Source organism: Anopheles cruzii, chromosome 3 (assembly GCF_943734635.1).
Source record: "Anopheles cruzii chromosome 3, idAnoCruzAS_RS32_06, whole genome shotgun sequence".
NCBI lineage: Eukaryota > Metazoa > Arthropoda > Insecta > Diptera > Culicidae > Anopheles > Anopheles cruzii.
The window spans coordinates 39,962,562-39,975,792 of record NC_069145.1 but is presented as its reverse complement, the minus strand read 5'-3'; the positions used below and the strand labels follow the sequence as shown (position 1 = coordinate 39,975,792).

The window sequence follows — 13,231 nt, the reverse complement described above, 5'->3', positions numbered from 1 at the left end:
GCAAGCGACCGCGAGGCGGCTTTCGCCTTTTCCGACACAAACCGAGCACACGCCGTTGCCCGGTTGGCCGTCACGTCGTTGGGAAGCACCCAAATTTGGGCGGTAGATACCTAAACAGTCGTCGTGTCTGGTCCACAGCAACAGGTGATTCAGTGCTTCAGTGGCGTGCGATTAGCTAATCTTCGTTGCGTGCGGTCGATCGAAAGGCGACCTTGTGCTTACATTTCTAGAATTTATAGCCTGCCTGCAGAATTTGTAGCTCCGTTTGGCGCGCAAAAAGTGTAACTGTAATGTGTGCCGGATTTTGTGTGAATACGAACTGACGAACCAGCACAACCCATGACCGTGAAACCGACGCCGGCTCGGCCGGCTGCCCATTTTTCGCATCATTCTGCACGCCGGGCTTCGATGGATCGATCGATTCAGTCGGCTTCTCGATCTCGATCGAGCTTTGTGATTCTTTCGCTGCTGGCTGCTTGTGCCTTTCTGTTCTGCGTGTCCCTGTGCCTGCTGGCAGCACTGGTGATGGTAGGGCGTAGCCTGTCGGCGCATCGACCGTTAGGCAGCGCCGATTTGACAGCAGCCGTCAGGGATGAAGCGTCAGCGTCGAATGATAATCATTTACGGCCCGAGGAGCCGGTTCCGCCGTATAATCGGAGTGCTATTTTCCTACCAAATTCAGTGTTCTACTCCGAGATTCCGGCCGATTCGATGAACCGGGTGTTCAAGATGGGCACGCAAGTGGCACAAAAGTTGGGTTTCCGTCTGCCGCGCCACATACGGCCGGTTCACTACGAGCTGCGATTGCACGCCGATCTGGCGAACGAAACATTCAGCGGTTCCGTGGGCATTGAGCTCAACATTACGGACACGACAAACTATATCGTGCTGCACGGCAAGCGGCTTGCGATCACCGAGACGGTGCTTCGGGCCAAAGAGGCACCGGCCGCGGACCGTGGGCGAGAGATCAACATTCTCCGGACGTACGAGGTGCCGGAGCATGAGTATTGGGTTATAGAAACGCAGGCCGACATTGCAGCCGGTGGCTATCAGCTGAGCCTACAATTTACCGGCAGCCTTGCGGATCGCATTATTGGATTCTACAGCAGCAAGTACCGCGATAAGTCCACGAACACCACGAGGTAATTCCGGGGGGGTGCGGGGGTCTTATTGTTTGTTCCCAACTTATTGACGAGTGTCTGGGGTTCGCTCGGTGGGAGTGTTATCATGCACCGGTCAAGACACCAGCGCTTCGCTTATCGAGCAAAGAAGAATCACTCACCAGAAGCGAAGACAGTTGAATGATGTTTTGCTGCAAGATCTGCCCAAATGTTCTCCCAAAGCAACGCAGTGGGGACTGCGATTGTAAGATTACGATGTCGAGGATGATTTCGGACAATCAAGTGACTCTTTAAATTTTGATCGCGTCATGCGTACGATTTCAAATAAATAATACTTTTTATTGAGGATTTCAACATGTTTTAACATCTTTTTAAATATTTCCTTTTTACATGTAACTTCGGATCGGTTGCAGAAAAATTGCAACATCTAAGTTTGAACCAACTTTTGCGCGCCAGGCATTCCCGTGTTTCGACGAACCCGAACTGAAGGCGGAGTATACGATCCATCTCGTGCATCCGGACGGCGACGGTTATGAAGCACTTTCGAATATGAACGTTAAGGAAACGGTAACGGGGACACCTTCGGCCGGCCTGGCGACGACCACCTTCGAACGGAGCGTCAGTATGAGCACGTATCTGGTGGTGTTTATCGTGAGCGATTTCCTGCATAAAGAAGCCACCGTGGTCCCTAAGCACGGAACGTCCTTCCCGTTGCGTGTATACGCGACTCGGTATCAGCAGGATAACGTACAGCTTGCGCTGAGCACGGCCGTCAAAATCATCGAGCATTACGTGGAATACTTTGGCATTGAATATCCGCTACCTAAGCTGGACATGGCAGCGATTCCTGACTTTGTCTCGGGTGCCATGGAAACGTGGGGCCTGGTGACATACCGGGAAACGTCCATCCTGTACAACGAGGCCACGGGTAGTACGGCAAACAAGCAGCGCGTCGTGGGTGTGATCGCCCACGAGCTGGCTCACATGTGGTTCGGCAATCTGGTCACGATGAAGTGGTGGAACGAGCTGTGGTTAAACGAAGGATTCGCCAGCTACATCGAGTACAAGGGAATGCATGAGGCGTTCCCGGAGTGGGGCATCAAGGAGCAGTTTATCATCGACGATCTGCATGCCGTGATGACGTTGGATGCTACGCTCGCCTCGCACCCGATTGTCGTGTCGGTCGAGACCCCGAACCAGATAACGGAAATTTTCGACACAATCACCTACTCGAAGGGGGCCTCGGTTATACGGATGTTGGAGGATTTTGTGTCGCCTGTCATATTCCAACAGGGCGTCACGAACTACTTGAACAATCACAAGTTCGGTAGCGGCGTCTCGGAGGATCTGATGCGCGAGCTGGACGACCTGGTGACGGAAGTGAGCGTCTCGGAAGTGATGGACACGTTCACGAAGCAGAAAGGTTTACCGGTGGTGACGGTCGAGCGTAACGCTCTCCAGTACATTCTACGTCAGCAAAGATTCCTCGCAGATCAGGATGCGGCCAGCCAGGAAACGGAGGAGTCACCGTACGGATACCGCTGGTACATACCGCTAACGTACATCAGTTCGAATGATGACACCGCCGTGCAGCGCTTGTGGTTCAAACCGACTGATGAGCTTGTGCGTATCGATGTTGCGGCCGTCGGAGGATCGACCGGTTGGATTAAGCTAAACTACCAGCAGACGGGCTACTATCGCGTGAACTATCCGGTAGAGATGTGGCAACAGTTCAGCAACGAGCTGATTGCAGATGTGAACAAGTTCACCATCGGCGATCGTACGGGATTGTTAAATGATGCGTTTGCCCTGGCCGACGCATCGTTGCTAAAGTATAACTACGCCCTAGATATGACGCGCTATTTGCAAGCCGAATCAGAGTACGTGCCTTGGTCAGCCATTGCCAGCAAGCTGAAAACGATTCGTTATTTAGTGTACAACAGCAATGCGTACGATGATATTACGGTAGGTGGTCCTAGGTGGTGTAGCGGCAAGTGATAGATCACTGATCATGTTCCATCGCTTCTTTCGTTTTCTTCATGTTGCAGAAATACACACAACAACTCGTCTCCAGTGCTATTACGTCCGTCGGTTGGCTGGTTCCACCGAACAGTGAACACATGCAAAAGTAAGGTTTTCCATCCTGCATCAGTTCACTGCCGTTCGATACTCATCCGGATTTTGATTCTCTTTTGTCATTCAGTCTTCTCCGAACCACCATTCTGGATCTGGCCTGTTCGTTCGAACATTCGGAATGTCTAGCAGAAGCTGGTAAACAGTTCAAACTGTGGCTAACGGACGAGGATACCATTCACCCCGATATTCGCTCGGTTGTGTATACGTACGGTATGCAGTCCGGTGTGAGCGTTGCCGACTGGGAGCGGGTGCTGGAACGCTTCAAGCAGGAAAATGATGCGAACGAAAAGACGAAACTGATGACGGCACTTGCATCGTACCCGGATCAGCGGGTGATGCGTCGGCTGCTGGACCTGTCTTGGGACACCACGGTCGTGCGCACGCAGGATCAGCTGAGCTGCATTCAGAGCATCGCCGCCAATCGGCACGGCGAGCAGGCTGCTTGGGAGCATGTGCGAGAAAACTGGGAGCGGCTGGTCGACCGGTTCACCATCGGGGAACGCAATCTCGGTCGGATGATACCCTCGATTACGGGGCGCTTTACAACGCAGGCTCGGCTGATGGAGCTGCAGGACTTTTTCGCTCGCTACCCGGAAGCAGGCGCCGGTGAATCGGCCCGCCGACAGGCGCTGGAAAACATACAGAACAACATTAGCTGGCTGAAGCGTAACGAAGCGGATGTGGCTACCTGGTTGAAGGAGGTGCTCGAACTCGAGCGAACGGCCGTTAATCCGTAGCCGCGCCTTTGCTTAACAGAGAGCTTTTATAGTTTTTATTTCCTTTCCCTTACTCAGCCTTGTGTACTAAGAGATAAAATTGCAGGTACGCATTCGGAAAGAATTTTCCCATTCGTGCTTTTCTTCATTCCTCACGCGGCGGTCCGTCGTGAGGTTAACAGATCGATCACATCGTTAGCTGAGCTGCATGATTTGTACTTTCTTCTCTCTCTCGCTGTGTGTGTGGTGTTTGCCCTATATTGTTTATGGTTCATTTCGATTTCAATCGGCTATCGCAGCGCCTTAGCGAATCTCACTGTTCACCTCGGCCATGAAGCGGGCCAGTTCCGCACTGGAAAACTCCTCCTCGTCGAACTCTTTCAAGCTCGAGTTGCTAATGGTATTCGTGTCGACACTGTCGCAACTGTTCCGTTTGCGGTGCGCCTTCCGTCGCTCGCTTCCCTGCCCGGTTCCCGTCTGGCACGGTGTGTTGACGGGCGATTTACTAAATGCCAAAACCTTTTTTGTACCACGGCGCAGCTTCTCTGCGATCGTTGACAGACGCCCCGATGTTTCACTATCGGGGGGTGCACCATCCGGCCGAATGGAACCATTTGAGCGATTCAGTCGACCGTTGCTGCTGAAGTTGGTCGTCCCTGTGGTCGACTGGCTGCTACTGATCGAGACGCAATGAAACTCGGCGCGCGTAAATCGACCCGGCGGTGTACTAATGCGATCGTTTGTCAGTAGCGACATGTCCGACTCTTGGTGACGGAGTTCGGTGTGTCGCTTGGCGGGATTATCGGTACCGGAGGTCGTCAACGGGGCTACTCCCAGTAGATTTCCAGGAACACTGTGGCCCGTCGGGCCCAGATTGATGCCAGCACCGACGCAGGTCATATTATTCGCGTTATGCTTGAACGAACCGACACCAGTCACTCCGTATCGTGAAACGGCACTGTATGTGTGCTGATGTCCATCCAGCTTCGCGCGACTATCGCCACAACAATTGACTTTCAGCGTGTGCTAGAAGTAGGAAGATAGTTTCGTAGTTAGTAAATGAGAATTGTCCTTTTAGGAGTTGGAGCTAGCGATTAGACGAATTTCGTTTAAAACATTGTTGTAACTGTACCAAATTATGAATATCCCTCCAGCAGATTTTTCGTTCGACAACGAGTGATTTGATTTCGGTTCGGTGTCATTGATTCAATCACGCCGCCAGTGCTGGGGCTTGATTTAATATACGATAAGCTTTAGATATTCAATAACCCTGTGTGGTTCACCAATCCTGTAACATACCGCGTATTGCGTTGTTTACGCAGCATAAACACGCTATCAGTCTCACCAACAAGTACATAGATGTCGAAGCAATATGTGGCCCCGTTGGGTACCGTATTGCGCGATGCCGCTAGATGGTCGCTAGTTGTTTGTCTCAAACTTTTTCCCCACAAGCGCTATTCCCGCTAGTCAATAGAGCGGTTAGAGTCGAAAAAGGTATTTATCAAAGCAATACCCCTGTGGCAGTCTTCGACCACTTCGACAGCTCACCAAATGTCCACACGTGGCAGTGGTTTTTGTTGGAATATGCTCAAAGTGTCGGTAGCATGTGTGAATGGCACCGGCAAAAGTAGATGAAACTATCGATCGAAAAAAATCGGGCGAAGAAAAGCGTTAGAAAAGCAAGTGGCCGTGGCATTGGTTTGAATATGGCGGTTGAAACTTTCTTGCCCTTTCTCAATGTGTTGAGGTCATCAATAGACCATTGTTGAGGTCAACCATTTATTGTTAGTTGGCAACACGAAGAGAACGGAAAAGTGACTTTATATTTTACAGTTTCCTGTCTTCGCACGGTCCATTTTGGAAAAAGTTGAACCACACTTATCTAGATATTGGTTCCAACTTTCCACAACCAGTAAACATGCCACGCTCGAAAGGAGTATGCAAGAAGCAGAAAGTTTACGGGTCGGCTGTTGTTACAGAAATGGACAAAGTTTTTGCTTCCCAAAGCCCAACCGGCTTGCGGCAAAAGTACACTGTACGCACTCGAAAACTTTACTTGAGTCTATATCTGGCCGAGAAAAGATTGAAAAGAACTACAGAAATCAAACACCATGTGCACATGGCGGTTGACCCTGTTGGTTGACCGCAATACCTGGACAGACAAACTTTGGTGGAATAAAACGTTCCTTTTTTGGGGAAACTCAACTCGCACTCGTGATCCCGACGCACTTCGTGTTGTCGCACGGGGGTCCGTATCCAAATCGTCGAAACGGTCACAATATACCGGCGCTCTGACCGGCTACTGCGCTCCCGAAATCCATTTGCCGAACGGCAGTGTTCACTTACTCTCGACGCGTCCCGAAACTTGTGGCTCATAATGTTGTACAGCAGCGGATTGATGCAGGTTGACAGGAAGTACAGTATGCCGGAGATGAAGTTCAGCGCCGTGTAGACGTCGTAGAAGAAAATGCTGTCCGTGTTGGTAAACGCACCGTAGACGGCCATTAGGCGCTGGGCGTGAAACGGAGCCCAGCAGATGAAGAACATTGCCACGACGGCCACTGGCCACGGCAATGCACGCAGTGAAACAAAACAGAAACGAGTGGCGGGAAAAAAGAATGGTTGAATTAAGCGAATCAGGAGCTGGCAGGAACACCATTCGGACCGCTCGGTTCGAACGATTGCACTCGCTGCCATTGCGGTTCAGGCTCTCTGGACACGACTAGCGCTGGATAGCTTACCCAGCATGCGAATGACCCGAGTTTGGGCACTCACGCCCCGGGACCGGGCAGTATAGTCGGTGGATGCACGTTTAACACCCTGCAGTAATTTGCTTTTCCGTAGTTTAATTCCAATCAGCACGTACAGGACCGCTATCAACGTCATCGGGCCCACGAAGAACAGGAAGCTGGAAACCTCGAACGCGTGCACAAAGTGCCGATTTTTGATCTAGTTTCGGTCCGGGAACCGGGAAACGAGGGAAAAGAAATTGATCAGATATGCATACCGATACGCTTGGGCTGGCCGAAGTTGATGTTAAGATTACGATGGATATGCGCGTGCCGTGGTCGATAGGAACTGACCCGGAACTGGACCGAGAATCGATTTCGTTGATGCAGATAAACGAGTAAATATTTGCGATGTGCCGGGAAATCTGGTTCACGTAGCGTACGGGAGAGTGGTTATGGTTTTCAGTGCCACCGAAAAAACCTATCGAAAACAAATCGAAACCCGGAATTGGGCGCAGAAAAATGGGTCAATGTTTTTGTAATACGAAAACTTAAGTACCAAAACAAGTCGTAAGGCAATGAAGATGAAACATGATTTGGGCACTTAGTGTCAGACAACATTCTGTGTAATATTGTTGGGTTCAGGGCAAAAACAGGTGGCCACCCTCGGATCGTTGATTGTTTTCAAGCAAGACGTGCCCTAAGCGAATTACGAATACTTCAAGTGGTTCTGTTTTGGTGCCCCCCCTTTTCAGATTCCTTTATCTTTGCGACGCTACACAAACAAATACAGTGGGGTGGTGTAATTGTACAGCGGAATGCACTCGTAGTATCTCTATCCAGTTTGAAATTGAACCCCCGCGGGAGCGCCAAGTGGATCCGGATGTTTGATGGAAATTTGCCAAAAACTTGGTGGAACTCACTGCCGACGAAGACAAATTCATAAATGGGAGACTTCCCACCCGCCCCATCTCATTATTTATCGCGGCCATTCATCGCAGCTGCGGCCACTTTTAATACGCCAATACGCCAGGACGGAAGGATTGGTGTGCAATTTACGATAACGGGGTTCGATTGATTGAAAGCTATATAAGAGTAGCTTTTATGTTCCCTTTTTACTCAATCCGTTACCCATGATGGGCAGCAGATATCATATCGCGCTGGTGAATCCGGTGGCCATGGAAACGGCAGACGGGATGCTTTCTGGAAAGTGGAAAAGCAATTTTCTTATTGCACTGCACTTACCGTACAGAGGCGGCTGTTGGGTGTTTCCACGATGCCAAACTGTAGCGCTTGCGGGGTGGCCAACCCGAACGCCACCAGCCAGATGACGATGACGAATCGAACCGCTCTCGATAGCTTCGACATGGTGTGTGAGCTGCGTGCGGGAAGGGAATATAAGTGGGTGGCCTTGGCTGACCGGACGTAAATTTTCGCCAGAATGCGCCATCGGTAGGCAAGCTTACCGGAACGGGTGACAGATTGCGATGTACCGCTCGACGGTGAACGTGGTGATGGTGAGGACCGTCGCATTGGCAGCCGTTTCCGCCATCAGCCCCGTTATGATGCAGGCAATCTGGTTGAACGGGTACGACAGGGGATTCCAAGTTGCATACAGCTCCTGTGGCATTCCTGGGAAAAATGGGAAAACTGTTATTGTAGTACAGCATCCCGGGCAGGGCAGGCAGATCCGTCCGGATCGGAATAGTTTCCCGAATGCCGGGCCCCTAGAGTCGCCCTATGTGGTACAATGATGGTCACTACATACGGACGATCGCCCTAGCTGCCCTAGCTGGTGGCATTCAATGGGAAGGAAATATTCATAAATTGACTTGCCGATGTCAATGGATGTAGTTGTTTGGTGAAACATTTGTGGTATGTCCTTTGGACAGTATGTTGCATCCGAGGTACCAGTGGTCCACTAAATTGTGGCATTCATTCAGTATATCAACGACCGGGGAAGTACAAGCTAGTTTCTACTTGTACGACACCGACGGCACGGATTACGACCAACTGTGTGCTTCGCGGTGCTGCAAATGTTTGGCGAGACATCATGAAAGGGTCGGCAGGTTCACTTAAAAAGTAGTGTGCAAAGTTACTGGAATGGCTGGTAGCATGCATACGTCGGTTGGGTGATTTCTTTGACCATTTCCGCCCAGAGTGACTTGGGGTATCCATGCGCGATCCCATCCACGGGTTTACAACGGATTCCGAAACACACAGCACGGAAGCTATCTGCGAGGTAGTTGATAAAGTCACGATGGTTTATTTTTATGCTCACCCTAGATTACCCGCCCGGCTAAATGCCGATTTATGTCCATCATTTTGGGAACTTTTTGTCGCACTTTGTTAGCCAGTCGTTTCGAGTCGTTAGCCTTCATAAACTGCCCCGCAGTCAGCATTGGACCAACGCGTTCGCTAATTGCAGCCATTTATCGCTAATATTTGTTGAGCTGACCTTTTCGTGATATGGAACGAACGGCTTTCTGACCTTTTGGAGTTATTTGTATTCGAAATTTATATGTAAAGTAATGGAACTTTTATGCCTCGAACTAAATGGGAAAGCGTTTACGATAGGGGGACTTGATTCGGCAACATTGTTTCTGCCAATCATATAGTTGCTAGGAGACGAGCTCCCACGCTAGAAGGTTTGATCCCCGTTTATAGTGTGTGAGAATCATTCAGGTTTACTTCTATTGTTGCCATCGAAACCGGAGGAGTTTCTAAAAATAGAAGCTAGTGCGTACTAATCCTTCAGTTTGTGGAATCTAAGTTAACCTTCGATCGACATGAACGGGAATACGGACCTAGTGCATATGTTGAGCCAACGAACGACTGGAGCAGAAAGACTTCTTTTCACGTTATTCAAGGGCAGAACATTTTCAAATCTTCAATATGAACAAAGTCGAGCGGTCGGGCGACTGATGCATTAGTCAGTGAATTTCTACGGCAGCTTGTAATGTTGAAAAATTGGGTAAATTTGAATGTGTTGCCGTTTTTCATAATGTGTTGTTTACAGCTGATTTCAAGTTAGTTTGAACTGTATTTGTTCTAAAAAGTATTTCGTACACTTCGGTCAACTTAAGAACGAACAATGAGACGTTGATTTTGATTTTCAGGTTCCAAATGAAAAGCCAAATATCAGAGTGCAGTACGTATTTAAGTTTTTGCAACACTTTTTGCAGGCCTTTGATGTTTCATGGTATTGTAAAAGCGACAGTAAATTTGCAAAATTATTAATAGCCCAGGGTTTATTATTAATCACACAGGGTTTATCAAACGTAGTAAAGCATTGAAAATACTGTAATCCAAAAGGTGTCAAAGGATCAAAGATCCTACGGTTTTTTTTTCGAGTAAAACTCGATCACACAAAACGGAACCAATTTCGCGTACGCCCAAAGAGCACCAGAAACTTAGTTGCACCTGGCAACCGTATATTGTTGAAGTGCATTCCATACTTTACATCCAGCACGTTCCGAAACCCACCCGGTGTCAGTAATATTTTTGCATACAATGCTCTTCCGGTGTGGGATCTTCTTCTGGGGTCGGGGAACGAATGCGCCAGGCCTTTCTGTTGCCGAAATTGAATTTTGCTTTCTTGAAAAAAATTATCACCGCCTTCGTGTTCCGATTTGGGGCATCGGCAAACAAATAGACAGCCAAGCGGTTGCTCTCGAGCTGCAGCCGGGGCACTGTTCGTCGGCTCTGCTGATTCGTTCCGGCTGGTTCCGGGTTCGCTTCGTGACCAATTTCTCCCAGAGCCCCGGGATCTAGTATGTGTTGAACGTGCTTGTTATGAATATTCCAAAATACGGCTCCTTTTTTGCGCTCCCCATCACGGATGCAGCCTCGGGGATATCCAAAGTCACGCGAGCCTGCCGTATCGATGCCCACACACGTACACGCGTGCTCAATGGGGTTGTGAAATTTCATAAACCATTTAAAAGCCGGCGATCCGTATGCTTTTCAAAATTAATTTTCTGCATTGGTGCGTTGAACAACAAAACTACATTTCCCTTGTGATGTGTCCCCATTTGTTAGTCAGCGGCCTCTCGAATGCGATGATCAACCACGCAAAGCATGAATCAGGAGCCGTACTACATGTTCGCCCGGTATGCTGATAGCACAAGAAGCCTTCACCCTGCTATATTTAGAACGGATATAAGATTTACTGAGACTCATCCGCCGGAAGGCTTAGGGTCGCCCCGGGTCGTACGTATTCGTTTAAACAGGCATTAGTAAGTGGAGCATTAAATAGGATTGAGGAGAGAGAGGGAGAGAGGGAGGGAGAGAAGGTGAGTCGACCGACGTCGGGAGAGCGAGATAGAGGGTTACGATTCGGATGGTAATGTAACGACCTGCGACACTCACCGAACACCAGGAGCAGAAAGTCCGACACGGCCAGATTGAACAGATAGTAGTTGGTGGCGGTGTGCATAGATTTGTTCTTGGCAATAACAATGCAAATCGACAAATTACCGACGATCCCGGCCACAAAGATAAAGCAATAGAAGATCGTTATCGGCAGGATGATACAGATTGGTGTCGTATCGTACCCGGCCGCCGTACCAGGGTCGTCGAGCGATGCGTTCGCCGAGAGATACTGCTGCTGCTGTTGGGCCTGGTTGCCCAGGACACTGCCCGGCGGAACTAACCCGGTGTTACCGGTGCGGTTGTGCAGCGCCCCGACACTGGCCGCCACGGTCGTGTAGAGCAGCTCGGCGCTACCCGTTCCGTTGGTGGCCATGGCGGCGAGGAACTGTGATGGTTGATGAAAATCCATCATGTCGCGCGAAGGCAGCCTTTTGAGCTGCTATTGCTGCTTCGGCTTAACACTGCTGCTCCTGCCGCTGTCGCCGATTTGCTGGCAAAATTCCGTACAACGCTCACGTTTTCATCACTTGCTGTCGAATGCGGTCGTCAGGGCCGGACGGTTGGCAACGGCCGTGCGATCCTTCGGGTCGCGGGTGGTTAGAGCCTGGAACGGAATCAGCAGAAAAAACAAGAAATCAGGTAATCAGGTTCAAGCGGTGAGCTATCAAAACGTGATGAAGAAGTCGTTCGCTCGGCCCCCTCCAAACAGAACTGCGTGGGGTAAAATCGCTTTTTGCTGTGCTAAACAAGTAACGGGGAACTCACGGCGTGTCTATTGCCTGTCAATCAACGCATATTGGAAAGCTCATCTTAAAAATTAACCCCGCGATCAGTCAACCGCCAACCGAGCCCTCCGCAGAAAATGTCATTCGTTTACTTTTCTCCGTGTCCGGCAGCAATTTGAAAAAAGTGTTCGTTTTATTTCACCAACTTCCTTAACTCCTAATGTTCTAATGTAGTAAAAACGGCTTCAACATTCGTACCAACAGAAAATGTCTCGGACAGGTTGTCATGGACACGTGGTAAGCTTTGACCACACTCGCAGCCTACAATTGACGAAATTGCACGTACGGCCATCGGGAGAGTTGAACAATCAGGAAATAAACATTTGTTCCCACCGAATGGTTAACGTGCGTGGAGAAGCTACGCAAAAAGAAAAGACTGTTCAATGGAAACGGTTGCCAATTTAAAAGAAATGCCGTATCGCTTGCTACCATCTGACGCGTTTGAATTCATTGGTTGATTGGGCATTACCACGTGGGTTTAAAACTAGCGACTAGTCACTTAGTTGTCACGCACCGTTCATCGAAGGTTCTCGAAGGTTCACCGTCATTAAAGTTCTTTAGAATTAGTAGCCGATTTCAGCGATGACTCAGGGTAGCTGACATTGCCAGATTCGCCAGATTGGTACATTACAATAAAGCCAGAAGGTTTATAAAATGAACACCATGTCCGTCGTTAGTTGGTTGTGTTACGAAGGTTATAAAAAATATGTCCCCTGTTGTAAGAATCTTTTTTTTTTGCAATCAATTTGATTGAATTTTGGTTCGAAAATTATTTAAGACAACGGCACCGGATAATTGCGCCGAATTCGGAAAACCTTTTGTAATCAGAATGCGTTGAAAAATAATTGTTTTGTGTTTTTAGAACAGAGGAATCTAAGCCCAAAGACTATCCGAATCAAACGTGGACGTGGACTTCCGACGGTGGACTTCCGTTGACGGTCTGTTGTCATTTATACCCGTGATTGCTTTCGGTCGGGATTGATTTTGGCTCCGGTTGTTTTTAAAAGAAAAGCGGTTATATTTTCTTATGCGGCTTGCGGTTTGCGTTGATAAACAACTCCCATGGTTGGTTGAACTTCTTCAAAAACTACCACCCAAAGCGAACGAAGGAGCGTTTGCGAAGATAGCCGGCATTTCAATTCATTCAAGCTTTTTTATCATTTCTTTACCGCGGATTGTGGAACGAAACGAAAAACTTTTAGTGAACCGCTCTTGTTGTCAGGAGCAGAAACAAGCAAACAAATGTTTAACCTGAACCTTCGGAAACTTTCGGCAAAAAGTAAAATCTTTATTTTAAAGACTTGATTATTTTTATTTGTAGGGACAGTGCCATGTGCGCTTCCGACCATTTCAACCACTTTTTAAATGAA

At 48.9% G+C, this 13,231-nt stretch overlaps 2 protein-coding genes across 2 annotated transcripts; one reads left to right on the top strand and one right to left on the bottom strand.

Annotated features, from left to right (window-relative positions):
- Positions 1-251: 251 nt before the first annotated feature.
- LOC128274757 (glutamyl aminopeptidase-like) lies at positions 252-4,091 on the top strand. The gene is made up of 4 exons (XM_053013059.1): positions 252-1,142; positions 1,535-3,086; positions 3,170-3,249; positions 3,325-4,091. Exons 1-4 carry the CDS (start codon positions 340-342, stop codon positions 3,992-3,994), a joined length of 3,105 nt encoding a protein of 1,034 aa, XP_052869019.1. The 5' UTR covers positions 252-339; the 3' UTR covers positions 3,995-4,091.
- A 185-nt stretch (positions 4,092-4,276) lies between these two features.
- Positions 4,277-11,155, bottom strand: LOC128273689 (pyrokinin-1 receptor-like). Its single transcript, XM_053011713.1, has 6 exons — positions 11,074-11,155; positions 8,169-8,334; positions 7,948-8,080; positions 6,715-6,922; positions 6,320-6,534; positions 4,277-4,999 (listed from the first exon to the last, which is right to left on the bottom strand). Exons 1-6 carry the CDS (start codon positions 11,138-11,140, stop codon positions 4,277-4,279), a joined length of 1,512 nt encoding a protein of 503 aa, XP_052867673.1. The 5' UTR covers positions 11,141-11,155.
- Positions 11,156-13,231: the final 2,076 nt, after the last annotated feature.

What these genes read in the sequence shown, in the direction of transcription:
- LOC128273689 (XM_053011713.1), bottom strand. Translation starts at nt 11,140, where the DNA reads ATGCACACCGCCACCAACTACTATCTGTTCAATCTGGCCGTGTCGGAC. An exon ending in CTTTCTGCTCCTGGTGTTCG is followed by an intron (nt 8,335 to 11,073) that starts GTGAGTGTCGCA and finishes CATTTTTCCCAG; the next exon opens with GAATGCCACAGGAGCTGTAT. An exon ending in TCGGGTCATTCGCATGCTGG is followed by an intron (nt 6,535 to 6,714) that starts GTAAGCTATCCA and finishes TGCCGTGGCCAG; the next exon opens with TGGCCGTCGTGGCAATGTTC.
- LOC128274757 (XM_053013059.1), top strand. Translation starts at nt 340, where the DNA reads ATGACCGTGAAACCGACGCCGGCTCGGCCGGCTGCCCATTTTTCGCAT. An exon ending in AAGTCCACGAACACCACGAG is followed by an intron (nt 1,143 to 1,534) that starts GTAATTCCGGGG and finishes GATCGGTTGCAG; the next exon opens with AAAAATTGCAACATCTAAGT. An exon ending in AACAGTGAACACATGCAAAA is followed by an intron (nt 3,250 to 3,324) that starts GTAAGGTTTTCC and finishes TTTGTCATTCAG; the next exon opens with TCTTCTCCGAACCACCATTC.